The sequence below is a fragment of the Salmo salar genome, chromosome 18, assembly GCF_965601325.2.
Source record: "Salmo salar chromosome 18, fSalSal1, whole genome shotgun sequence".
NCBI lineage: Eukaryota > Metazoa > Chordata > Actinopteri > Salmoniformes > Salmonidae > Salmo > Salmo salar.
In genome coordinates this window covers 97,497,806-97,521,749 of record NC_138308.1, presented here as the reverse complement: position 1 = coordinate 97,521,749, position 23,944 = coordinate 97,497,806, and the positions used below count along the sequence as shown (strand labels likewise).

The window sequence follows — 23,944 nt, the reverse complement described above, 5'->3', positions numbered from 1 at the left end:
GCACCAATAATATTCGCGATGTTTTGTTGATTGACAGTATTTTTGTCCAATGGTCATAGATTTTTTTGAAATCTTGCTTGGTAGATAGCCAATGAGCTGAGGGTAAAGCCAGTATGGGATGGTTATGGGTTGGAACACCAGCCCTTATCAGTAAATGCACGCGTAACGAACTTCATTCGTTCTTGAAGATCCGACTTGTTGCAGGCTTACACCGTTACGCACAGTTGTATTTTGTGAAGAGTAGTTTCAGCGATTTTTAGCGATTCCAAAGAAAATATCATGGCGATGAAATCTGGAAAAGCGAAGTCTAAGGTTAACTTTACTGATTTGCAAATTTTAGAAGAAATGGATAGAGAAAGTGAGACCGAATATTTGCTTGACGATGACTCGTCATCCAGCCATAGCTTTGATTCGGAAGCTGAAGAACTGTTTCTACAGGGAGAGGACATTCTTCTGGATCGGTGAGTACGAATGCCATTGTTTGTAATATAAATAAGTTGTAATTTTTTGGCAAAATAGTTTTTTTGTGTAATTTGTTGGGGGAGAACAGCAAAAAAACACATGGCCACTGTTGGGGGAGGGCAGGCAGGCAGGCCCACAACGGTCATAGTTGAATGAAACAGCACTTGACCATAGTGACTGCTCTATATATTACATATGACCCATAACCTATGTGTTTGTTTTTGGTGAATGTGTGTGTGTATGATGCATTACATTTTTTATAAAAATATAATGGGGTCGTAGAACAGCAAAAAAGCACATGGCCACTGTTGGGGGAGGGCAGGCAGGCAGGCCCACAACGGTCATAGTTGAATGAAACAGCACTTGACCATAGTGACTGCTCTATATGACCCATAACCTATGTGTTTGTTTGGGTGAATGTGTGTGTGTGTGTGTATGTATGCATTACATATTTTATAAAAATAGAATGGGGTCGTAGAACAGCAAAAAAGCACATGGCCACTGTTGGGGGAGGGCAGGCAGGCAGGCCCACAATGGTCATAGTTGAATGAAACAGCACTTGACCATAGTGACTGCTCTATATGACCCATAACCTATGTGTTTGTTTGGGTGAGTGTGTGTGTGTGTGTATGTATGCATTACATATTTTATAAAAATAGAATGGGGTCGTAGAACAGCAAAAAAGCACATGGCCACTGTTGGGGGAGGGCAGGCAGGCAGGCCCACAACGGTCATAGTTGAATGAAACAGCACTTGACCATAGTGACTGCTCTATATGACCCATAACCTATGTGTTTGTTTGGGTGAGTGTGTGTGTGTGTATGTATGCATTACATATTTTATAAAAATAGAATGGGGTAGAACATGTGTTTATTTTACGTGATGATACAAGGCTCATATATAACAAATATTTTTTGAAATGTTTTCTTTCAGTGGTAGCGACTCTGACTGGGAGCCCCCGGTGTCAAGGTGCCCATCCCCCGATGAAGCTGGTTCGTCCAGCCAGAGACCTGCTGCCTCTGGCGCCACACCTACCCCCGCCCGGCCATCTCGAGGTGGGAAGAAGTCAAATAAGCGGAGGAAGGGAACCGTGGAACCTGCTGGCAGAGAGGTAGATGAGCGTTGGCACACTGTGCTGGTGGAGGATGAAGATCAAGTTCCACCAGTATTTTGGCCGAAAAGGCAGCCTGGGCCACAACTGGACATGACAGCGAAGTACAGCCCCCTTCAACTATTTCAGCTGTTTTTCACCCCGTCAGTTATTGATTCACTTGTGTGCAACACCAACAAGTATGGAGCAAAAAAGCTAGCAGGCAAGAAAGATGCATGGAAGCCCATTTTCATGCAAGAGCTTTTCTGCTTCCTTTCAATTGTAATTTACATGGGGCTGGTGAAGCTGAAATCCCTCAAGGCTTACTGGAAAACATCCCCGCTCTATCAACTGCCTTTCCCACCCACTGTGATGTCCTGTAAAAGGTTTTTATATATCTTACGGGCGCTTCACATCAGTGACCCTAAAGTTGATGAGGCCAATGACAAGAGGAGAGGCACCGCAAAGTTTGATAAGCTATGTAAAATCAAACCTCTCTACCCCAGCATGGTTGAGGCCTGCAAGACTTATTTTCAGCCCGCCCAGAACTTGTCAATTGATGAGAGGATGGTAGCCTCAAAGGCCCGAATCAGTCTAAAGCAATACATGCGGAACAAACCAACAAAATGGGGATACAAGCTGTTTGTTTTGGCGGATTCTGTGTGTGCGTACACCTGCAATTTTTTTGTTTATGAGGGGAAAAGCTCTTTTGCAACCGGTAAGGGACTGAGTTATGACTCTGTGATGGATCTGTTGGATTTTAAACTTCTGGGGAGTGGCTACAAACTCTGTGGACAATTTTTACACAAGCCCTGCCCTTTTCACAGACCTCAGGAAGCTGAATGTGTGGGCTTGTGGCACCATTCGGTCCAACAGAGTGGGTTTTCCGAAGACGAAGGTGAATGACATGCCTAAGCGGGCTGAGCGGGGAGCGATACGATGGATTCGCCAAGATGGCCTGCTCTTCGTGAAGTGGATGGATACCAGAGAGGTGGTGATGTGCAGTACTATCCACAAGTCCTTCAGTGGCGATCACGTCGTTAGGCGTGTGAAGGGCGCTACTGGGGAATGGGCCACAAAACATGTCCCCATTCCTGCGGCTATCAAGGATTACAACAAGGGCATGGGAGGTGTGGACCTTTCAGACGCACTGATCGGATATTACAATGTTCTCCACAAGACCATGAAATGGTACAAGACATTGTTTTATCACTTCATCGACATTGCTGTCGTCAATTCCTTCATACTCCAGAAGGAAATGGCTAAGAGCTGTGGACAGCCCCCCATCTCCCAGCTAGCCTTCAGGGAGCAGCTCATCCAGGAGCTTGCAGACTACAGCACAAAGTCAACTGCATCACCTTCTGCCCCCTCTACCCCTGCCCCCTATACTCCGGCCGCCAGTAGTGTTCACATGCCGAAGTTTATAACAGCAGGGATGAATGTGCCTCCGGGCCAAAAGGCCACAGCATGGAGGCGGCGTTGTGTTCTTTGCCGCATGAAGTCCCCCATCACCTGCAACACATGTTCGGTTTGCCTGTGCTTTACATCAGAAAGGGACTGCTATGGGACATGGCACGAGCAGCGGAATATTGTGTAGAGGACTGAGGGTCTTCCAAGGGTCTACCTACCACTGTTATTTTTTTGTAAATATTTTTTTATTTTTGGGGGGGCATTTTGTGTAGGTATTTGCATAAAAATGTACCTTTTTTTTGTAAATATTGTTTTATTTTTGGGGGGGCATTTTGTGTAGGTATTTGCATAAAAATGTACCTTTTGGCAGCTTTTCTGACCAATGTTTTTTGCACATTTGCATTTTCCTACTTTGTATATAGTTATTTGCACAAAAAATGTACCTTTTGGCAGCTTTTCTGACCAATGTTTTTTGCACACTTTCATTCCAAAAATTGTTGGATTAGCATTTTCTTACTTTGTATATAGTTATTTGCACTAAAAATGTACCTTCTTTTGACAACTCTTTTCTGACCAATAACCTCTGCACATTTTTACAAAAAAAATATTTTATAGGTATTTGCATAAAAATTTATAAAAAATAAAAAAGTGCCACATTTTTATAAAAAGTGTTTTTTTTTATGATACAATTGCATATTGTTATGTTGTATATAGTTAGTGGCATAAAAATATCACTTCACCAATTCGGCCACTTGGACACATTAGGGAAACTTGTGTGGGACACCTGGGTGACTTCATGCTAAATGTCATGTAGCTCACTCATTTTTTAAGTTATCAATCTGAAACTTTGCACAACTACAGTTGCCCTCATGTGTTCTCCAACTAAATTGTCCCCAGCATCCTATCTGACTGTTTGGCATTTCTTTTACATTGAAAGATGATGCTACAACAATAACAAAACAGAAAATGTATGCTCTTTCTCTTTTCTTCTACCAGATCTATTGTGTTACATTCTCCTACATTCAAATTTACATTGCCACAAACTTCAGAATGTTTCCTTTCAAATGATACCAAGAATATGCATATCCTTGCTTCTGGGCCTGAGCTGCAGGCAGTTAGATTTGGGTATGTCTTCAGGCAGAAATTGAGACGAAGGGGGGGGATCCCCAACAGGTTAACGGGTGTGACTTAATTTGTGGAATTTCTTTCCTCAATGCGTAAGAGCTGATCAGTTGTGACAAGGTAGGGGTGGTATACAGAAAATAGCCCTATTTGTTATTTTAAGCCCAAGTCCATATTATGGCAAGAACAGCTCAATGCAAAGAGAAACAGCCCATTACTTTAAGACAGGAAGGTCAGTCAATGCGGAACATTGCACTTAAAGAAACGTTCAAAGTTCTTAGTCTCAAAAACCAAGAGCTACGATGACTCATGAGGCTCACCACAGGAAAGGAAGACCCAGAGTTACCTCTCTTGCAGAGGATATGTTCAATAGAGATACCAGTCTTAGAATATGTGTTTCACAGAGTTCAAGTAAGACACCTCAACATCAACTGTTCGGAGGAGACTGCGTGAATCAGGCCTTCATGTTCGAATTGCTGCCAAGATACTACTTTCCGGAACAGACTATGGGAGGTGCACAGTACTACATGGAACTCTATTCCACATCAAGAAACTCATGCCAGCAGTAAGATTAGATTTTAAAAAACGGATAAAAATACACTGAAGCAACACATGCATACAAACACACGATAACATACACCCATGTACGCTTGGATTTTGTGTTATAGATATGTGGTAGAGGCCTGAGGGCACACACTTAATATGTTGTGAAATCTGTTATGAATGTATGGTAATGTCTTTAAAATGTATAACTGCCTTGATTTTGCTGAACCCCAGGATGAGTAGCTTCTGCCTTGGCAGCAGCTAATGGGGATCCATAATAAATACTGCATTGGCTGAGTCCTTTTTTATTAAAATATTTTATTAATTATTTTTTTTTACTTTATTGAGTATTCGAAACATACAATATACTTGCAGTGAAGCCGATCAATAACTACATCATCCCAGTCGTCCAACAGATTCCCATTCAGAGCGACACACAGAAGCATCCAGGGTCAATTCTCTGCTCAAGGGCATGTTGAGCCCTCCCTGTGGCTCAGTTGGTAGAGCTTGGTGTGTGCAATGCCAGGGTTGTGGGTTCGATTCCCAGTACAAAAAAAAAATGCATGAAATGAAATGTATGTATTCACTACTGTAAGTCGCTCTGGATAAGAGTGTCTGCTAAATGACTAAAATGTAAATGTAATGTTGGCCGATCTACCACCAGGCCAAAAACTTGATCCCGAACCCTCCAATATCCCCCCCACAGTTCCCCAATAGCTGTCCCTCAACCATTCGAGACCCCTCCCACAGCCCCCCCAGGAAGAAAATAATAAAAAATACAATTAATTCCATTCCCCACCCCCAAGAACCCCCCAATGCACCAACAACCATGAGAATGAACTAAAGAGAGAAAAAAGGAAAAGACAGAAGAAAACAGCAAACAACAACGCAATTTAAAACAAAGGATATCAAGGACAATTAAATCATAACAGCAACGCCAACTGTAAATGTTTGTGTGCATGTCTGGCACTATTACATGTATGTGTTTATTTGAATGAGAGTGTGTGTATATGCATGTTCACAAACACTTGCACGGCATCAGCCTCAGGCAAACCGGCATTTGTTGTAAAAACACTGCCACTTAGTGTCATTCAAATGTACTTTTTTAAATGTTTTATTTGGACTTTTATCTTTGACCATCATTCTATCTCCCACACAGCAACTCCACTCCCACTTGTCTCCAATTCCACATACCAACCCTCAGCTTCCCTCAGCCCATCCCATGTATCTCTGCTGGCCACCCACTTCGGGTTTCCACGCAACACATATCTTTCAACTATGCTGTGATGTTTAACGTACAATATCAATCTATGTAATCGAATAGAATCCACAGATTGCGAGTTGAAGATAAATACTTTTACTAAGAGTTTTAGTATATTAGTAATTGACTGCATTTTCAGCCATTCCTGAACCCGAGACCAGAAACAGGCTACCTGAGGGCAATACCAAAACAAATGGTCTATTGATTCTGTATCCTCACAACAAAATCTGCAGAGCTTCGATGATTTTATTACCCAAATATTCAGCATTTTGTTGGTAGCAAGAATTCTATATAATCATTTTAGCTGAAAAGCACGAAGTCTTGAATCTTGCGTTTTATATATCAACTCAAATCTCTTCCCAACTACTTTGCAATCTGTATGGCGCAGTTGTCAACATCCTGGTCCTCAAATGAAACTGGTATACTTTCCTATTTATGCTATTTTTATTCCTCCGCAAGTTTTGATCCTTTATGTTGGGCAGACAGACCAGTTCCCTACCTCCTCCCGCTGCCACTTGCCTCCTCCATTTTTGGGGTAATACTGTAATCAATTGGTTGTACTCTTGGATTGAGCAGACCTTTCCTTACAATTCTGATAACTCCATGAAGGCCATAATTCTACCATTCCAATTTACAATATCATTTATGAACAAAATACCCTGTTCAAACATATTTCCCATAAATACAGGTATTTTATCAACCAGCACATTTGACTTCAGCCATAATATGTGTTGTAATATTTGTTTTATCTTTTCAGGGGGGTGACATAGAAATTGTAGCCAGCTCTGCAATGCTTGTTTGAAAAAGAGAGATACTTTGAAAAAAGTATCATTTTCAATTAATCGAAAATGAGACATGGCAATTTGCACAAAGGCAAAATGGCCATTTTTAAACAATGGATGAGCTTTTCTTAGTAATCTACTTGAGAACCATATAGGGTTCAAGTAAAACCTTTGAATGAGTGAAGCTTTTAGAGAGAGGTTTAGTGCTTTTATGTTTAATAATCTCAACCCACCCAATTCATATTCATTATATAGATGGGCACATTCTATTTTGAAATTCATTGTGTAGAGCTTATTTATATCTTTTGTGATATGAATACTGAGTATGTCTACTTCACCATCAGCCCATTTTATGGGTAAACTGCAGGATAATGTAAAAGTCGAATTTTTGAAGGATTCAATACATAATATTGAACACTTATCATAATTAGGTTTATGTCCAGAGAGTACAGAAAAGTTATCTAGATCTTCAATGACACATTGCAGAGATCTAGCTTGCGGACTTAATTTAAAACTTGAGCCATCGAAATACATGGACACCTTTGTTTTAAACCTTGGATATCTAATCCTCTAATGTTGTTATTGGATCTGATTTTCATAGCTAACATTTCGATGGCCATAACGAATAGATATGGTGACCACGGACACCCTTGTTTAATTCCTCTTGACAATTCAAAACTCTCTGAGAAGTAGCCGTTATTTTACTATTTTACACCTGGGGTTGCTATACATTATTTTTACCCATTTTCTAAGAGAATTGCCGAAATTGAAAAAATCCAGGCATTTATAAATAAAATCCAGTTTTACTTTATCAAATGCCTTTTCAAAATCCGCTATAAATACCATTCCTGGCTTATTATACGTTTCATGATGTTCTATTATGTCTAGTAGTTGTCGTATATAATCTCCAATGTATCGTCCATGTAAAAAAAACTGTCTGATCATGATGAACAATACCAGGTAAAACCCTTTAAATTCTGAGTGCTATGCATTTTGCTAGTATTTTTACATCACAACATTGAAGTGTAAGGGGCCTCCAGTTTTTTAGATAGACTGGGTCTTTATATTTGCCATCTGGGTAGTGTTTTAATAATAGAGAAATCAGACCTTCCTGCTGAATACCTGACAAACTACCATTTATATAGGAGTAGTTAAAACAAATCTAACAATGGAGCTTTTAGTATATAACAAAAAAAACTTGATATACCTCTACCGGTATGCCATCAAGCCCTGGGATTTTCCCAGACTGAAAGGATTTAATAGTTTCAAAACGTTTTTCTTCTGTAATTTGGTCTTCGCACTGATCTTTCTGTACATTTGTTAATTTTCCAGTTTTTATATTATTTGGAAAGAATTGCTTACCATAATACGGAGGAAAAAAAATGTATGAAATGTATGCATTCACTACTGTAAGTCGCTCTGGATAAGAGCATCTGCTAAATGTTCAAATTTAAATGTAAATGTACAATCTTCATTCAGTGGGAAAGGATGAGACGGAAAAGTGAACATCTGCCTAAAATAATTAGCTTCCTCTTCTAAAATATCATTGGGAGAATCATAGATGACTCCGTCTTCAGTAACGATTTTATGCAAATCATTTTTGTTAGCGTTCCTGTATGGGAGATTCAGGAATAATTGCTGCATTTTTCTCCATATTCCATACACTTTGCTTTATTTTTGTAATAGATTACATTAGATTGTTCTTGAATAAGTTCCACATGTTCGATTTGTTTTTTCTCTAACTTATTTTGTACCTCTGTAGTATATTTTTTTATTGCTATCTACCTGTACTATTAGTTCATGGATTTCCCTTGTTAGTCTTGTCTCTTTAGCCAGAAACTGTTTTTTTATGGGTGGTGGTCCCCAACAACAAGATATGGGTGGTCCCCAGTCCACCTGGCCATGCTGATGCTCCAGTTTCAACTGTTCTGCTGCGGCTATCGAGCCCTGACCTGTTCACCGGACATGCTACCTGTCCCAGACCTGCTGTTTTCAACTCTCTAGAGACAGCAGGAGCGATAGAGATACTCTGAATGATCGACGACAACTGTGATTATTATTATTTGACCCTGCTGGTCATCTATGAACATTTGAACATCTTAGCCATGTTCTGTTATAATCTCCACCTGGCACAGCCAGAAGAGGACTGGCCACCCCTCATAGCCTGGTTCCTCTCTAGGTTTCTTCCTAGGTTCTGGCCTTTCTAGGGAGTTTTTCCTATCCACCGTGCTTCTACACCTGCAATGCTTGCTGTTTGGGGTTTTAGGCTGGGTTTCTGTACAGCACTTTGTGACATCAGCTGACGTAAGATGGGCTTTATCAATCAATTTGATTGATTCGATTGATTGCATGTGACGCACAATCCAGCTACGCTCTGAAGATGCAAGTCTACATGGGCTAGGATGCAAGTCTACGTGAGCTGAGTTCTACCGCATGGGCTTTGTCCTACAGCAGGCCGGCAGCCTGGGAAAACGGGACACTATCGTTCATCACACCTTATAACTCTTCTGCGGTAAAATCTCATAACCCAACGAGTTATCTGCAGCTACCGCCACAACATATATTTTCAGTGATTTATGTTCCATTTCTGCGGTACAGTTGATAACCATGGCTATGAATGCTAAGAAACCAACCTTACTGAAACACATGTTATTCCTATCACTCTCTATTGGCCTCGGCATACTCACAGGGAGCCTCTCAGGATCCCTTGAAACTGGACCCATCTTCCTCTACTACTCTCTTCACTGCCTATGAAGATTCCTTCAGAGAAAATGACTCAAGTAAAAGTGTAAATCACCCAGTAAATATTACTTGAGTAAAGTTTTAAAAGTTTCAGCAAATATACTGAAGTATCAACATGAAATGTAATTGATAAAATATACTTAAGTTCAAAAGTAAAAGTATAAATCATTTCAAATTCATTATATTAAGCAAACCAGACGGCACCATTTTCTTGTTTTTTTATTTGATTACGGATAGCCAGTGTCACACCAACTCTCAGACATAATTTGCAAAGGAAGCATTTGTGTTTAGTGAGTCTGTTAGATCAGAGGCAGTAGGGATGACCAGGGATGTTCTCTTGATAAGTGTGTGAATTAGACCATTTTTTCTGTCCTGCTAATCATTCAAAATCTAACGAGTACTTTTGGGTGTCGGGGAAAATGTATGGAGTAAAAAGTACATTATTTTCTTTAGGAATGTAGTGAAGTGAAAGTTGAAATAAATAGAAGTAGTAAAGTAAAGATACCCCAAAATACTACTTAAGTAGTACTTTAAAGAATTTTTACATAAGTACTTTACACCACCAGCTAATGGCCGACATCGGGATCTCTTGTTGGGTTAATGAGGCAACTAGTCACACCTGTGACAGATCCTTTAAAAGGAGAGGTGGAAGAGGTAGACCATAACTCACAGACAACAGAGAGACAACCAGTGAATCCCTTGGAAGAGTGCAGAAGGTGAGCTTGTGATATTATTTAGTAGACTTGCTGCCTCTCAAATGGCACGTTAATCTTATGTGGCCCTGGTCAAGTGTAGTGCACTATATATGACCCCCCTGAATTTAAGAGCATAGACTAATAGTTACCTTTGTAGTGAATAGAAGTCTCTGTCAAGATCTAGTCTGCTTCCCCTTCCCTGCGTAGTGCACTGTGGGCCCTCGTCAAAGGTGGTTCACTACATAAGGAATGAGGAGCCATTTGGGAAGGATTCATATTCCTGTGTGCCAGGCTCTTCAACCACATACAATAGATTAGATGATACCTGAATTTTAGTGGAAGAATCGTAGCGCGCCGTGTTGCCGATACTCGCTTGTTGGGGTCCTCAGGACTGGGTTTAGCAATTGTTGCATAAGTTTTGTACTTAACACAGGGTTTCCTCAACCTCTCCTCTAGTACCCACAGCCATTCCAGATGATTTAAAATGCTCAACTAATCTCGCTCTTGTTCGCTCTCTCTCTCTCAGGAGACTATCACCATGGCGATATTGACCATCATTCTGCTTGTTAGCACAGCTTTTGCTCTGGGAGGTAAGAGTGATGTACCTCACACTTACTCACCAACATTTGAATAAAAACGTTAGTGGGTGTTGATCTGTCCTATTCACACACGTACGTATTAATGTTTTGTTTCATAACCAGTTGTCCCTTGGGCAGCCATTATCAACCGTGACACTGGAGAGAAGGTTGTCTTGCTCAAGGGCACATAGACAGATATTTTAACTTGACATTCAGGGATTAAAACTAGGAACCTTTGTGTTACTGGCCCAACTCTCTAACCGCTAGGCTACCTGCCACTCCTCTTGTTCCAGAGATGTATATTGGTGTCTAGATGCTGGACTGAGGTATTCTGATATGAATGGTTTGATCATTCAACTGGATGTATGATTGGATTGTCAGGAAGTAACACTGACACAACTTACCCCCACTTTCAGTCTTAGTTTCATCAGCTGTTATACAAAAGACAGAAACTGAATTGACTGCACAGGGCTTTTAAACAAGTAGCGCAATTTCAGTATTTAGCCAGGAAGTACCTAGGTTACATCTGAAATGGAACATATTCCGTATAAAATACTTCTGACCAGGGCCCATATGGGACGCAACCCAAGATTCCGGCATGCATGTGCTGCAATGTTATGTCCACATTACAATCAATCTATGTTACCTGTGTCCAGATGCTACGTTACGACCCATGACCCCCTGTGAGCGTGCTAGATATGCCGCGACACATGGCCCAATTGGAGCCTACATCCCCACGTGTGACGCCGCTGGACGATACACCCCTAAGCAATGTTCGGGCTCTACAGGTTAACACGGACGCACATATACACACACTAAATTCTCCAATTCAGTTGAATGTTACAGTAAATATTGTATGTGCAACATGTCTATTTCTGGTAGGTTACTGTTGGTGTGTGACCACTACTGGACAGAAGATTCAGGGTACGGAGACTCCACCAGGCACTGCTATCAACTGCTAGCAACTGTTCCACCAAGGTGTGTGTATATACATACTCATTCACTAAATGTTATTTCTTTGCAGCTGATTCTGGATGTTAATGTTTTTTGTCTAATTGTAGATGAAAGGCGTTGGAATGAAGTCTTTGAAAAGACGGACAGTTGTCTTTACTGTACGACAGGAACTGATTCACGCCCCATATAAATGCATGAAGAAATCCAGAGATTAAACTGTTGATTTACTTACTTTATTGTTGGTGTGATTATCTGAACCAGTCCATTTCTGGGAAATGGAGGAAGGAGTAGGACTGTATTACCGGCAGTTACAAGAAATGAAGGCAGTCAAATTCCACGTGACCATTTAGTAATTAGGCTTCTCCAAGCTCTGATGCTGGTGATGGTCATTAGTTGCCTGGTACTCAGCACTCTATTGTCCCTCTAATCACTCTGACATCAATGCAAATGTAAAACATTTCATGAGCTCATGTTGCGCAACATTTCTATAACCTATGCAATTGTCTGAGAACTGCCTCATGGCTTCTATTAGAAAGAGGATCCCATCAGCTTTCTATAGGTTAGATCTACTATATTTGCAGTACCAGTCAAAAGTTTGAACACACCTACTCATTCCAGGGTTTTCATCTAATATTTTCAACTATGACATAACACATGGAATCACATCTTAACCTGTTGGGTCTAGGGGGCAGCATTTGCACGTCTGGATAAAAAAAATGTACCCGATTTAATCTGGTTACTAATCCTACCCAGTAACTAGAATATGCATATACTTATTATATATGGATAGAAAACACTCTAAAGTTTCCAAAACTGTTTGAATGGTGTCTGTGAGTATAACAGAACTCATTTGGCAGGCAAAACCCTGAGACATTTTCTGACAGGAAGTGGATACCTGATGTGTTGTATTGACTTTAAAGCTATCCCATTGAAAGACACAGGGGTTTAGGAATATTTTGGCACTTCCTATTGCTTCCACTAGATGTCACCAGCCTTTACAAAGTGTTTTGAGTCTTCTGGAGGGAGATCTGACCGAACAAGAGCCATGGAACGGTGATGTCCCATTAGACACCTGGCGCGCTACTTCATGTTGGGTACCCTCGTTCCAATACGTTATAAAAGGACCAAAATATATTGAGATTCTTCAAAGTAGCCACCCTTTGCCTTGACAGCTTTGTACACTCTTGGCATTCTCTCAACCAGATTCATGGAATGCATTTCAATTAACGGGTGTGACTTAATTTGTGGAATTTCTTTCCTCAATGCGTAAGAGCCGATCAGTTGTGACAAGGTAGGGGTGGTATACAGAAAATAGCCCTATTTGTTATTTTAAGCCCAAGAACAGCTCAATGCAAAGAGAAACAGCCCATTACTTTAAGACAGGAAGGTCAGTCAATGCGGAACATTGCACTTAAAGAAACGTTCAAAGTTCTTAGTCTCAAAAACCAAGAGCTACGATGACTCATGAGGCTCACCACAGGAAAGGAAGACCCAGAGTTACCTCTCTTGCAGAGGATATGTTCAATAGAGATACCAGTCTTAGAATATGTGTTTCACAGAGTTCAAGTAAGACACCTCAACATCAACTGTTCGGAGGAGACTGCGTGAATCAGGCCTTCATGTTCGAATTGCTGCCAAGATACTACTTTCCGGAACAGACTATGGGAGGTGCACAGTACTACATGGAACTCTATTCCACATCAAGAAACTCATGCCAGCAGTAAGATTAGATTTAAAAAAACGGATAAAAATACACTGAAGCAACACATGCATACAAACACACGATAAAATACACCCATGTACGCTTGGATTTTGTGTTATAGATATGTGGTAGAGGCCTGAGGGCACACTTAATATGTTGTGAAATCTGTTATGAATGTATGGTAATGTCTTTAAAATGTATAACTGCCTTGATTTTGCTGAACCCCAGGATGAGTAGCTTCTGCCTTGGCAGCAGCTAATGGGGATCCATAATAAATACTGCGTGGGCTGAGTCGTTTTTTATTAAAATATTTTAATTTTTTTTACTTTATTGAATATTCGAAACATACAATATACTTGCAGTGAAGCCGCTCAATAACTACATCATCCCAGTCGTCCAACAGATTCCCATTCAGAGCGACACACAGAAGCATCCAGGGTCAATTCTCTGCTCAAGGGCATGTTGAGCCCTCCGTGTGGCTCAGTTGGTAGAGCTTGGTGTGATTCCCAGTACAAAAAAAAATGCATGAAATGTATGTATTCACTACTGTAAGTCGCTCTGGATAAGTGTCTGCTAAATGACTAAAATGTAAATGTAATGTTGGCCGATCTACCACCAGGCCAAAAACTTGATCCCGAACCCTCCAAGATCCCCCCCACAGTTCCCCAATAGCTGTCCCTCAACCATTCGAGACCCCTCCCACAGCCCCCCCAGGAAGAAAAATAATAAAAAATAAAAAATACAATTAATTCCATTCCCCACCCCCAAGAACCCCCCAATGCACCAACAACCATGATAATGAACTAAAGAGAGAAAAAAGGAAAAGACAGAAGAAAACAGCAAACAACAATGCAATTTAAAACAAAGGATATCAAGGACAATTAAATCATAACAGCAACGCCAACTGTAAATGTTTGTGTGCATGTCTGGCACTATTACATGTATGTGTTTATTTGAATGAGAGTGTGTGTATATGCATGTTCACAAACACTTGCACGGCATCAGCCTCAGGCAAACCGGCATTTGTTGTAAAAACACTGCCACTTAGTGTCATTCAAATGTACTTTTTTAAATGTTTTATTTGGACTTTTATCTTTGACCATCATTCTATCTCCCACACAGCAACTCCACTCCCACTTGTCTCCAATTCCACATACCAACCCTCAGCTTCCCTCAGCCCATCCCATGTATCTCTGCTGGCCACCCACTTCGGGTTTCCACGCAACACATATCTTTCAACTATGCTGTGATGTTTAACGTACAATATCAATCTATGTAATCGAATAGAATCCACAGATTGCGAGTTGAAGATAAATACTTTTACTAAGAGTTTTAGTATATTAGTAATTGACTGCATTTTCAGCCATTCCTGAACCTGAGACCAGAAACAGGCTACCTGAGGGCAATACCAAAACAAATGGTCTATTGATTCTGTATCCTCACAACAAAATCTGCAGAGCTTCGATGATTCTATTACCCAAATATTCAGCATTTTGTTGGTAGCAAGAATTCTATATAATCATTTTAGCTGAAAAGCACGAAGTCTTGAATCTTGCGTTTTATATATCAACTCAAATCTCTTCCCAACTATTTTGCAATCTGTATGGCGCAGTTGTCAACATCCTGGTCCTCAAATGAAACTGGTATACTTTCCTATTTATGCTATTTTTATTCCTCCGCAAGTTTTGATCCTTTATGTTGGGCAGACAGACCAGTTCCCTACCTCCTCCCGCTGCCACTTGCCTCCTCCATTTTTGGGGTAATGCTGTAATCAATTGGTTGTACTCTTGGATTGAGCAGACCTTTCCTTACAATTCTGATAACTCCATGAAGGCCATAATTCTACCATTCCAATTTACAATATCGTTTATGAACAAAATACCCTGTTCAAACATATTTCCCATAAATACAGGTATTTTATCAACCAGCACATTTGACTTCAGCCATAATATGTGTTGTAATATTTGTTTTATCTTTTCAGGGGGGTGACATAGAAATTGTAGCCAGCTCTGCAATGCTTGTTTGAAAAAGAGAGATACTTTGAAAAAAGTATCATTTTCAATTAATCGAAAATGAGACATGGCAATCTGCACAAAGGCAAAATGGCCATTTTTAAACAATGGATGAGCTTTTCTTAGTAATCTACTTGAGAACCATATAGGGTTCAAGTAAAACCTTTGAATGAGTGAAGCTTTTAGAGAGAGGTTTAGTGCTTTTATGTTGAATAATCTCAACCCACCCAATTCATATTCATTATATAGATGGGCACATTCTATTTTGAAATTCATTGTGTAGAGCTTATTTATATCTTTTGTGATATGAATACTGAGTATGTCTACTTCACCATCAGCCCATTTTATGGGTAAACTGCAGGATAATGTAAAAGTCGAATTTTTGAAGGATTCAATACATAATATTGAACACTTATCATAATTAGGTTTATGTCCAGAGAGTACAGAAAAGTTATCTAGATCTTCAATGACACATTGCAGAGATCTAGCTTGCGGACTTAATTTAAAACTTGAGCCATCGAAATACATGGACACCTTTGTTTTAAACCTTGGATATCTAATCCTCTAATGTTGTTATTGGATCTGATTTTCATAGCTACGTAACAGCCACTTGCAGCCTGTGGCGCGAATTTCAAAACCTTAAAAATCCTATTACTTCAATTTCTCAAACATATGACTATTTTACAGCTATTTAAAGACAAGACTCTCGTTAATCTAACCACACTGTCCGATTTCAAAAAGGCTTTACAACGAAAGCAAAACATTAGATTATGTCAGCAGAGTACCAAGCCAGAAATAATCAGACACCCATTTTTCAAGCCAGCATATAATGTCACCAAAACCCAGAAGACAGCTAAATGCAGCACTCACCTTTGATGATCTTCATCAGATGACAACCCTAGGACATTATGTTATACAATACATGCATGTTTTGTTCAATCAAGTTCATATTTATATCAAAAACCAGCTTAGCATGTGACGTTCAGAACTAGCATACCCCCCGCAAACTTCCGGGGAATTCGCTAACATTTTACTAAATTACTCACGATAAACGTTCACAAAAAGCATAACAATTATTTTAAGAATTTTAGATACAGACCTCCTCTATGCACTCGATATGTCCGATTTTAAAATAGCTTTTTGGTGAAAGCACATTTTGCAATATTCTAAGTACATAGCCCAGGCATCACGGGCTCGCTATTTAGACACCCGGCAAGTTTAGCACTCACCATAATCATATTTACTATTATAAAAGTTTGATTACCTTTTGTTGTCTTCGTCAGAATGCACTCCCAGGTCTGCTACTTCAATAACAAATGTTGGTTTGGTCCAAAATAATCCATCGTTATATCCGAATAGCGGCGTTTTGTTCGTGCGTTCCAGACACTATCCGAAATGGTAAAGAAGTGTCGCGCGCATGGCGCAATTCGTGACAATAAAATTCTAAATATTCCATTACCGTACTTCGAAGCATGTCAACCGCTGTTTAAAATCAATTTTTACGCCATTTTTCTCGTAGAAAAGCGATAATATTCCGACAGGGAATCTCCTTTTCGGCAAATCGAGGAAAAAATCACAAAGGCGGGGTGCGGTTGGGTCACGCGCATAAGCCCAGAGTCCCTTGATCGGCCACTTGAGAAAGGCGATAATGTGTTTCAGCCTGGGGCTGGAATGACGACATTCTGTTTTTTCCCGGGCTCTGAGCGCCTATGGAAGACGTGGGAAGTGTCACGTTAGAGCAGAGATCCTTAGTAAAAGATAGAGATGGAAAAGAAGTTCAAGAAATGGTCAGACAGGCCACTTCCTGTAAAGGAATCTCTCAGGTTTTGACCTGCCATTTGAGTTCTGTTATACTCACAGACACCATTCAAACAGTTTTAGAAACTTTAGGGTGTTTTCTATCCATATGTAATAAGTATATGCATATTCTAGTTACTGGGTAGGAGTGGTAACCAGATTAAATCGGGTATGTTTTTTATCCAGCCGTGTCAATACTGCCCCCTAGCCCTAACAGGTTAAAACAAATCTAACAATGGAGCTTTTAGTATATAAAAAAAACACTTGATATACCTCTACCGGTATACCATCAAGCCCTGGGATTTTCCCAGACTGAAAGGATTTAATAGTTTCAAAACGTTTTTCTTCTGTAATTTGGTCTTCGCACTGATCTTTCTGTACATTTGTTAATTTTCCAGTTTTTATATTATTTGGAAAGAATTGCTTACCATAATATGGGGAAAAAAAATGTATGAAATGTACGAAATGCATGCATTCACTACTGTAAGTCGCTCTGGATAAGAGCATCTGCTAAATGTTCAAATTTAAATGTAAATGTACAATCTTCATTCAGTGGGAAAGGATGAGACGGAAAAGTGAACATCTGCCTAAAATAATTAGCTTCCTCTTCTAAAATATCATTGGGAGAATCATAGATGACTCCGTCTTCAGTAACGATTTTATGCAAATCATTTTTGTTAGCGTTCCTGTATGGGAGATTCAGGAATAATTGCTGCATTTTTCTCCATATTCCATACACTTTGCTTTATTTTTGTAATAGATTACATTAGATTGTTCTTGAATAAGTTCCACATGTTCGATTTGTTTTTTCTCTAACTTATTTTGTACCTCTGTAGTATATTTTTTATTGCTATCTACCTGTACTATTAGTTCATGGATTTCCCTTGTTAGTCTTGTCTCTTTAGCCAGAAACAGTTTTTTTATGGGTGGTGGTCCCCAACAACAAGATATGGGTGGTCCCCAGTCCACCTGGCCATGCTGATGCTCCAGTTTCAACTGTTCTGCTGCGGCTATCGAGCCCTGACCTGTTCACCGGACGTGCTACCTGTCCCAGACCTGCTGTTTTCAACTCTCTAGAGACAGCAGGAGCGATAGAGATACTCTGAATGATCGACAACAACTGTGATTATTATTATTTGACCCTGCTGGTCATCTATGAACATTTGAACATCTTAGCCATGTTCTGTTATAATCTCCACCTGGCACAGCCAGAAGAGGACTGGCCACCCCTCATAGCCTGGTTCCTCTCTAGGTTTCTTCCTAGGTTCTGGCCTTTCTAGGGAGTTTTTCCTATCCACCGTGCTTCTACACCTGCAATGCTTGCTGTTTGGGGTTTTAGGCTGGGTTTCTGTACAGCACTTTGTGACATCAGCTGACGTAAGATGGGCTTTATCAATCAATTTGATTGATTCGATTGATTGCATGTGACGCACAATCCAGCTACGCTCTGAAGATGCAAGTCTACATGGGCTAGGATGCAAGTCTACGTGAGCTGAGTTCTACCGCATGGGCTTTTTCCTACAGCAGGCCGGCAGCCTGGGAAAACGGGACACTATCGTTCATCACACCTTATAACTCTTCTGCGGTAAAATCTCATAACCCAACGAGTTATCTGCAGCTACCGCCACAACATATATTTTCAGTGATTTATGTTCCATTTCAGCGGTACAGTTGATAACCATGGCTATGAATGCTAAGAAACCAACCTTACTGAAACACGTTATTCCTATCACTCTCTATTGGCCTCGGCATACTCACAGGGAGCCTCTCAGGATCCCTTGAAACTGGACCCATCTTCCTCTACTACTCTCTTCACTGCCTATGAAGATTCCTTCAGAGAAAATGACTCAAGTAAAAGTGTAAATCACCCAGTAAATATTACTTGAGTAAAGTTTTAAAAGTTTCAGCAAATATACTGAAGTATCAACATGAAATGTAATTGATAAAATATACTTAAGTTCAAAAGTAAAAGTATAAATCATTTCAAATTCATTATATTAAGCAAACCAGACGGCACCATTTTCTTGTTTTTTTATTTGATTACGGATAGCCAGTGTCACACCAACTCTCAGACATAATTTGCAAAGGAAGCATTTGTGTTTAGTGAGTCTGTTAGATCAGAGGCAGTAGGGATGACCAGGGATGTTCTCTTGATAAGTGTGTGAATTAGAGCCTTCCCTGTAGCTCAGTTGGTAGAGCATGGTGTTTGCAACGCCAGGGTTGTGGGTTCGATTCCCACGGGGGGCCAGTACAAAAAAAAAAAAAAAAAAAAAAAAAAAAAAAACAATGTATCAAATGTATGCATTCACTACTGTAAGTCGCTCTGGATAAGAGCGTCTGCTAAATGACTAAAATGTAAAATGTAGACCATTTTTTCTGTCCTGCTAATCATTCAAAATCTAACGAGTACTTTTGGGTGTCGGGGAAAATGTATGGAGTAAAAAGTACATTATTTTCTTTAGGAATGTAGTGAAGTGAAAGTTGAAATAAATAGAAGTAGTAAAGTAAAGATACCCCAAAATACTACTTAAGTAGTACTTTAAAGAATTTTTACATAAGTACTTTACACCACCAGCTAATGGCCGACATCGGGATCTCTTGTTGGGTTAATGAGGCAACTAGTCACACCTGTGACAGATCCTTTAAAAGGAGAGGTGGAAGAGGTAGACCATAACTCACAGACAACAGAGAGACAACCAGTGAATCCCTTGGAAGAGTGCAGAAGGTGAGCTTGTGATATTATTTAGTAGACTTGCTGCCTCTCAAATGGCGCGTTAATCTTATGTGGCCCTGGTCAAGTGTAGTGCACTATATATGACCCCCCTGAATTTAAGAGCATAGACTAATAGTTACCTTTGTAGTGAATAGAAGTCTCTGTCAAGATCTAGTCTGCTTCCCCTTCCCTGCGTAGTGCACTGTGGGCCCTCGTCAAAGGTGGTTCACTACATAAGGAATGAGGAGCCATTTGGGAAGGATTCATATTCCTGTGTGCCAGGCTCTTCAACCACATACAATAGATTAGATGATACCTGAATTTTAGTGGAAGAATCGTAGCGCGCCGTGTTGCCGATACTCGCTTGTTGGGGTCCTCAGGACTGGGTTTAGCAATTGTTGCATAAGTTTTGTACTTAACACAGGGTTTCCTCAACCTCTCCTCTAGTACCCACAGCCATTCCAGATGATTTTAAAATGCTCAACTAATCTCGCTCTTGTTCGCTCTCTCTCTCTCAGGAGACTATCACCATGGCGATATTGACCATCATTCTGCTTGTTAGCACAGCTTTTGCTCTGGGAGGTAAGAGTGATGTACCTCACACTTACTCACCAACATTTGAATAAAAACGTTAGTGGGTGTTGATCTGTCCTATTCACACACGTACGTATTAATGTTTTGTTTCATAACCAGTTGTCCCTTGGGCAGCCATTATCAACCGTGACACTGGAGAGAAGGTTGTCTTGCTCAAGGGCACATAGACAGATATTTTAACTTGACATTCAGGGATTAAAACTAGGAACCTTTGTGTTACTGGCCCAACTCTCTAACCGCTAGGCTACCTGCCACTCCTCTTGTTCCAGAGATGTATATTGGTGTCTAGATGCTGGACTGAGGTATTCTGATATGAATGGTTTGATCATTCAACTGGATGTATGATTGGATTGTCAGGAAGTAACACTGACACAACTTACCCCCACTTTCAGTCTTAGTTTCATCAGCTGTTATACAAAAGACAGAAACTGAATTGACTGCACAGGGCTTTTAAACAAGTAGCGCAATTTCAGTATTTAGCCAGGAAGTACCTAGGTTACATCTGAAATGGAACATATTCCGTATAAAATACTTCTGACCAGGGCCCATATGGGACGCAACCCAAGATTCCGGCATGCATGTGCTGCAATGTTATGTCCACATTACAATCAATCTATGTTACCTGTGTCCAGATGCTACGTTACGACCCATGACCCCCTGTGAGCGTGCTAGATATGCCGCGACACATGGCCCAATTGGAGCCTACATCCCCACGTGTGACGCCGCTGGACGATACACCCCTAAGCAATGTTCGGGCTCTACAGGTTAACACGGACGCACATATACACACACTAAATTCTCCAATTCAGTTGAATGTTACAGTAAATATTGTATGTGCAACATGTCTATTTCTGGTAGGTTACTGTTGGTGTGTGACCACTACTGGACAGAAGATTCAGGGTACGGAGACTCCACCAGGCACTGCTATCAACTGCTAGCAACTGTTCCACCAAGGTGTGTGTGTATATACATACTCATTCACTAAATGTTATTTCTTTGCAGCTGATTCTGGATGTTAATGTTTTTTGTCTAATTGTAGATGAAAGGCGTTGGAATGAAGTCTTTGAAAAGACGGACAGTTGTCTTTACTGTACGACAGGAACTGATTCACGCCCCATATAAATGCATGAAGAAATCCAGAGATTAAACTGTTGATTTACTTACTTTATTGTTGGTGTGATTATCTGAACCAGTCCATTTCTGGGAAATGGAGGAAGGAGTAGGACTGTATTACCGGCAGTTACAAGAAATGAAGGCAGTCAAATTCCACGTGACCATTTAGTAATTAGGCTTCTCCAAGCTCTGATGCTGGTGATGGTCATTAGTTGCCTGGTACTCAGCACTCTATTGTCCCTCTAATCACTCTGACATCAATGCAAATGTAAAACATTTCATGAGCTCATGTTGCGCAACATTTCTATAACCTATGCAATTGTCTGAGAACTGCCTCATGGCTTCTATTAGAAAGAGGATCCCATCAGCTTTCTATAGGTTAGATCTACTATATTTGCAGTACCAGTCAAAAGTTTGAACACACCTACTCATTCCAGGGTTTTCATCTAATATTTTCAACTATGACATAACACATGGAATCACATCTTAAACCAAAATATATTGAGATTCTTCAAAGTAGCCACCCTTTGCCTTGACAGCTTTGTACACTCTTGGCATTCTCTCAACCAGATTCATGGAATGCATTTCAATTAACGGGTGTGACTTAATTTGTGGAATTTCTTTCCTCAATGCGTAAGAGCCGATCAGTTGTGACAAGGTAGGGGTGGTATACAGAAAATAGCCCTATTTGTTATTTTAAGCCCAAGAACAGCTCAATGCAAAGAGAAACAGCCCATTACTTTAAGACAGGAAGGTCAGTCAATGCGGAACATTGCACTTAAAGAAACGTTCAAAGTTCTTAGTCTCAAAAACCAAGAGCTACGATGACTCATGAGGCTCACCACAGGAAAGGAAGACCCAGAGTTACCTCTCTTGCAGAGGATATGTTCAATAGAGATACCAGTCTTAGAATATGTGTTTCACAGAGTTCAAGTAAGACACCTCAACATCAACTGTTCGGAGGAGACTGCGTGAATCAGGCCTTCATGTTCGAATTGCTACTACTTTCCGGAACAGACTATGGGAGGTGCACAGTACTACATGGAACTCTATTCCACATCAAGAAACTCATGCCAGCAGTAAGATTAGATTTAAAAAAACGGAGAAAAATACACTGAAGCAACACATGCATACAAACACACGATAACATACACACTACACCCATGTACGCTTGGATTTTGTGTTATAGATATGTGGTAGAGGCCTGAGGGCACACACTTAATATGTTGTGAAATCTGTTATGAATGTATGGTAATGTCTTTAAAATGTATAACTGCCTTGATTTTGCTGAACCCCAGGATGAGTAGCTTCTGCCTTGGCAGCAGCTAATGGGGATCCATAATAAATACTGCGTGGGCTGAGTCGTACTGCATTGGCTGAGTCCTTTATAAAAATATTTTATTAATTAATTTTTTTTACTTTATTGAATATTCGAAACATACAATATACTTGCAGTGAAGCCGCTCAATAACTACATCATCCCAGTCGTCCAACAGATTCCCATTCAGAGCGACACACAGAAGCATCCAGGGTCAATTCTCTGCTCAAGGGCATGTTGAGCCCTCCGTGTGGCTCAGTTGGTAGAGCTTGGTGTGATTCCCAGTACAAAAAAAAATGCATGAAATGTATGTATTCACTACTGTAAGTCGCTCTGGATAAGAGTGTCTGCTAAATGACTAAAATGTAAATGTAATGTTGGCCGATCTACCACCAGGCCAAAAACTTGATCCCGAACCCTCCAAGATCCCCCCCACAGTTCCCCAATAGCTGTCCCTCAACCATTCGAGACCCCTCCCACAGCCCCCCCAGGAAGAAAAATAATAAAAAATAAAAAATACAATTAATTCCATTCCCCACCCCCAAGAACCCCCCAATGCACCAACAACCATGAGAATGAACTAAAGAGAGAAAAAAGGAAAAGACAGAAGAAAACAGCAAACAACAATGCAATTTAAAACAAAGGATATCAAGGACAATTAAATCATAACAGCAACGCCAACTGTAAATGTTTGTGTGCATGTCTGGCACTATTACATGTATGTGTTTATTTGAATGAGAGTGTGTGTATATGCATGTTCACAAACACTTGCACGGCATCAGCCTCAGGCAAACCGGCATTTGTTGTAAAAACACTGCCACTTAGTGTCATTCAAATGTACTTTTTTAAATGTTTTATTTGGACTTTTATCTTTGACCATCATTCTATCTCCCACACAGCAACTCCACTCCCACTTGTCTCCAATTCCACATACCAACCCTCAGCTTCCCTCAGCCCATCCCATGTATCTCTGCTGGCCACCCACTTCGGGTTTCCACGCAACACATATCTTTCAACTATGCTGTGATGTTTAACGTACAATATCAATCTATGTAA

At 40.3% G+C, this 23,944-nt stretch overlaps 2 protein-coding genes across 2 annotated transcripts; both read left to right on the top strand.

Annotated features, from left to right (window-relative positions):
* The first annotated feature begins 10,091 nt into the window (after window positions 1-10,091).
* Window positions 10,092-11,870, top strand: LOC145861670 (equistatin-like). Its single transcript, XM_082964519.1, has 5 exons — window positions 10,092-10,128; window positions 10,634-10,697; window positions 11,342-11,473; window positions 11,568-11,663; window positions 11,747-11,870. The coding sequence occupies exons 2-4, from the start codon at window positions 10,646-10,648 to the stop codon at window positions 11,645-11,647; spliced, it is 264 nt and encodes an 87-aa protein (XP_082820645.1). The 5' UTR covers window positions 10,092-10,128; window positions 10,634-10,645; the 3' UTR covers window positions 11,648-11,663; window positions 11,747-11,870.
* A 7,968-nt stretch (window positions 11,871-19,838) lies between these two features.
* Window positions 19,839-21,620, top strand: LOC145861669 (equistatin-like). Its single transcript, XM_082964518.1, has 5 exons — window positions 19,839-19,875; window positions 20,382-20,445; window positions 21,090-21,221; window positions 21,316-21,411; window positions 21,497-21,620. Exons 2-4 carry the CDS (start codon window positions 20,394-20,396, stop codon window positions 21,393-21,395), a joined length of 264 nt encoding a protein of 87 aa, XP_082820644.1. The 5' UTR covers window positions 19,839-19,875; window positions 20,382-20,393; the 3' UTR covers window positions 21,396-21,411; window positions 21,497-21,620.
* Window positions 21,621-23,944: the final 2,324 nt, after the last annotated feature.

Bases quoted from the DNA above. Each gene is read 5' to 3' on its own strand.
- LOC145861670 (XM_082964519.1), top strand. From the start codon at position 10,646: ATGGCGATATTGACCATCATTCTGCTTGTTAGCACAGCTTTTGCTCTG. The intron at 10,698-11,341 runs GTAAGAGTGATG...ACCTGTGTCCAG, and splicing joins CACAGCTTTTGCTCTGGGAG to ATGCTACGTTACGACCCATG. The intron at 11,474-11,567 runs GTTAACACGGAC...TATTTCTGGTAG, and splicing joins GCAATGTTCGGGCTCTACAG to GTTACTGTTGGTGTGTGACC.
- LOC145861669 (XM_082964518.1), top strand. From the start codon at position 20,394: ATGGCGATATTGACCATCATTCTGCTTGTTAGCACAGCTTTTGCTCTG. The intron at 20,446-21,089 runs GTAAGAGTGATG...ACCTGTGTCCAG, and splicing joins CACAGCTTTTGCTCTGGGAG to ATGCTACGTTACGACCCATG. The intron at 21,222-21,315 runs GTTAACACGGAC...TATTTCTGGTAG, and splicing joins GCAATGTTCGGGCTCTACAG to GTTACTGTTGGTGTGTGACC.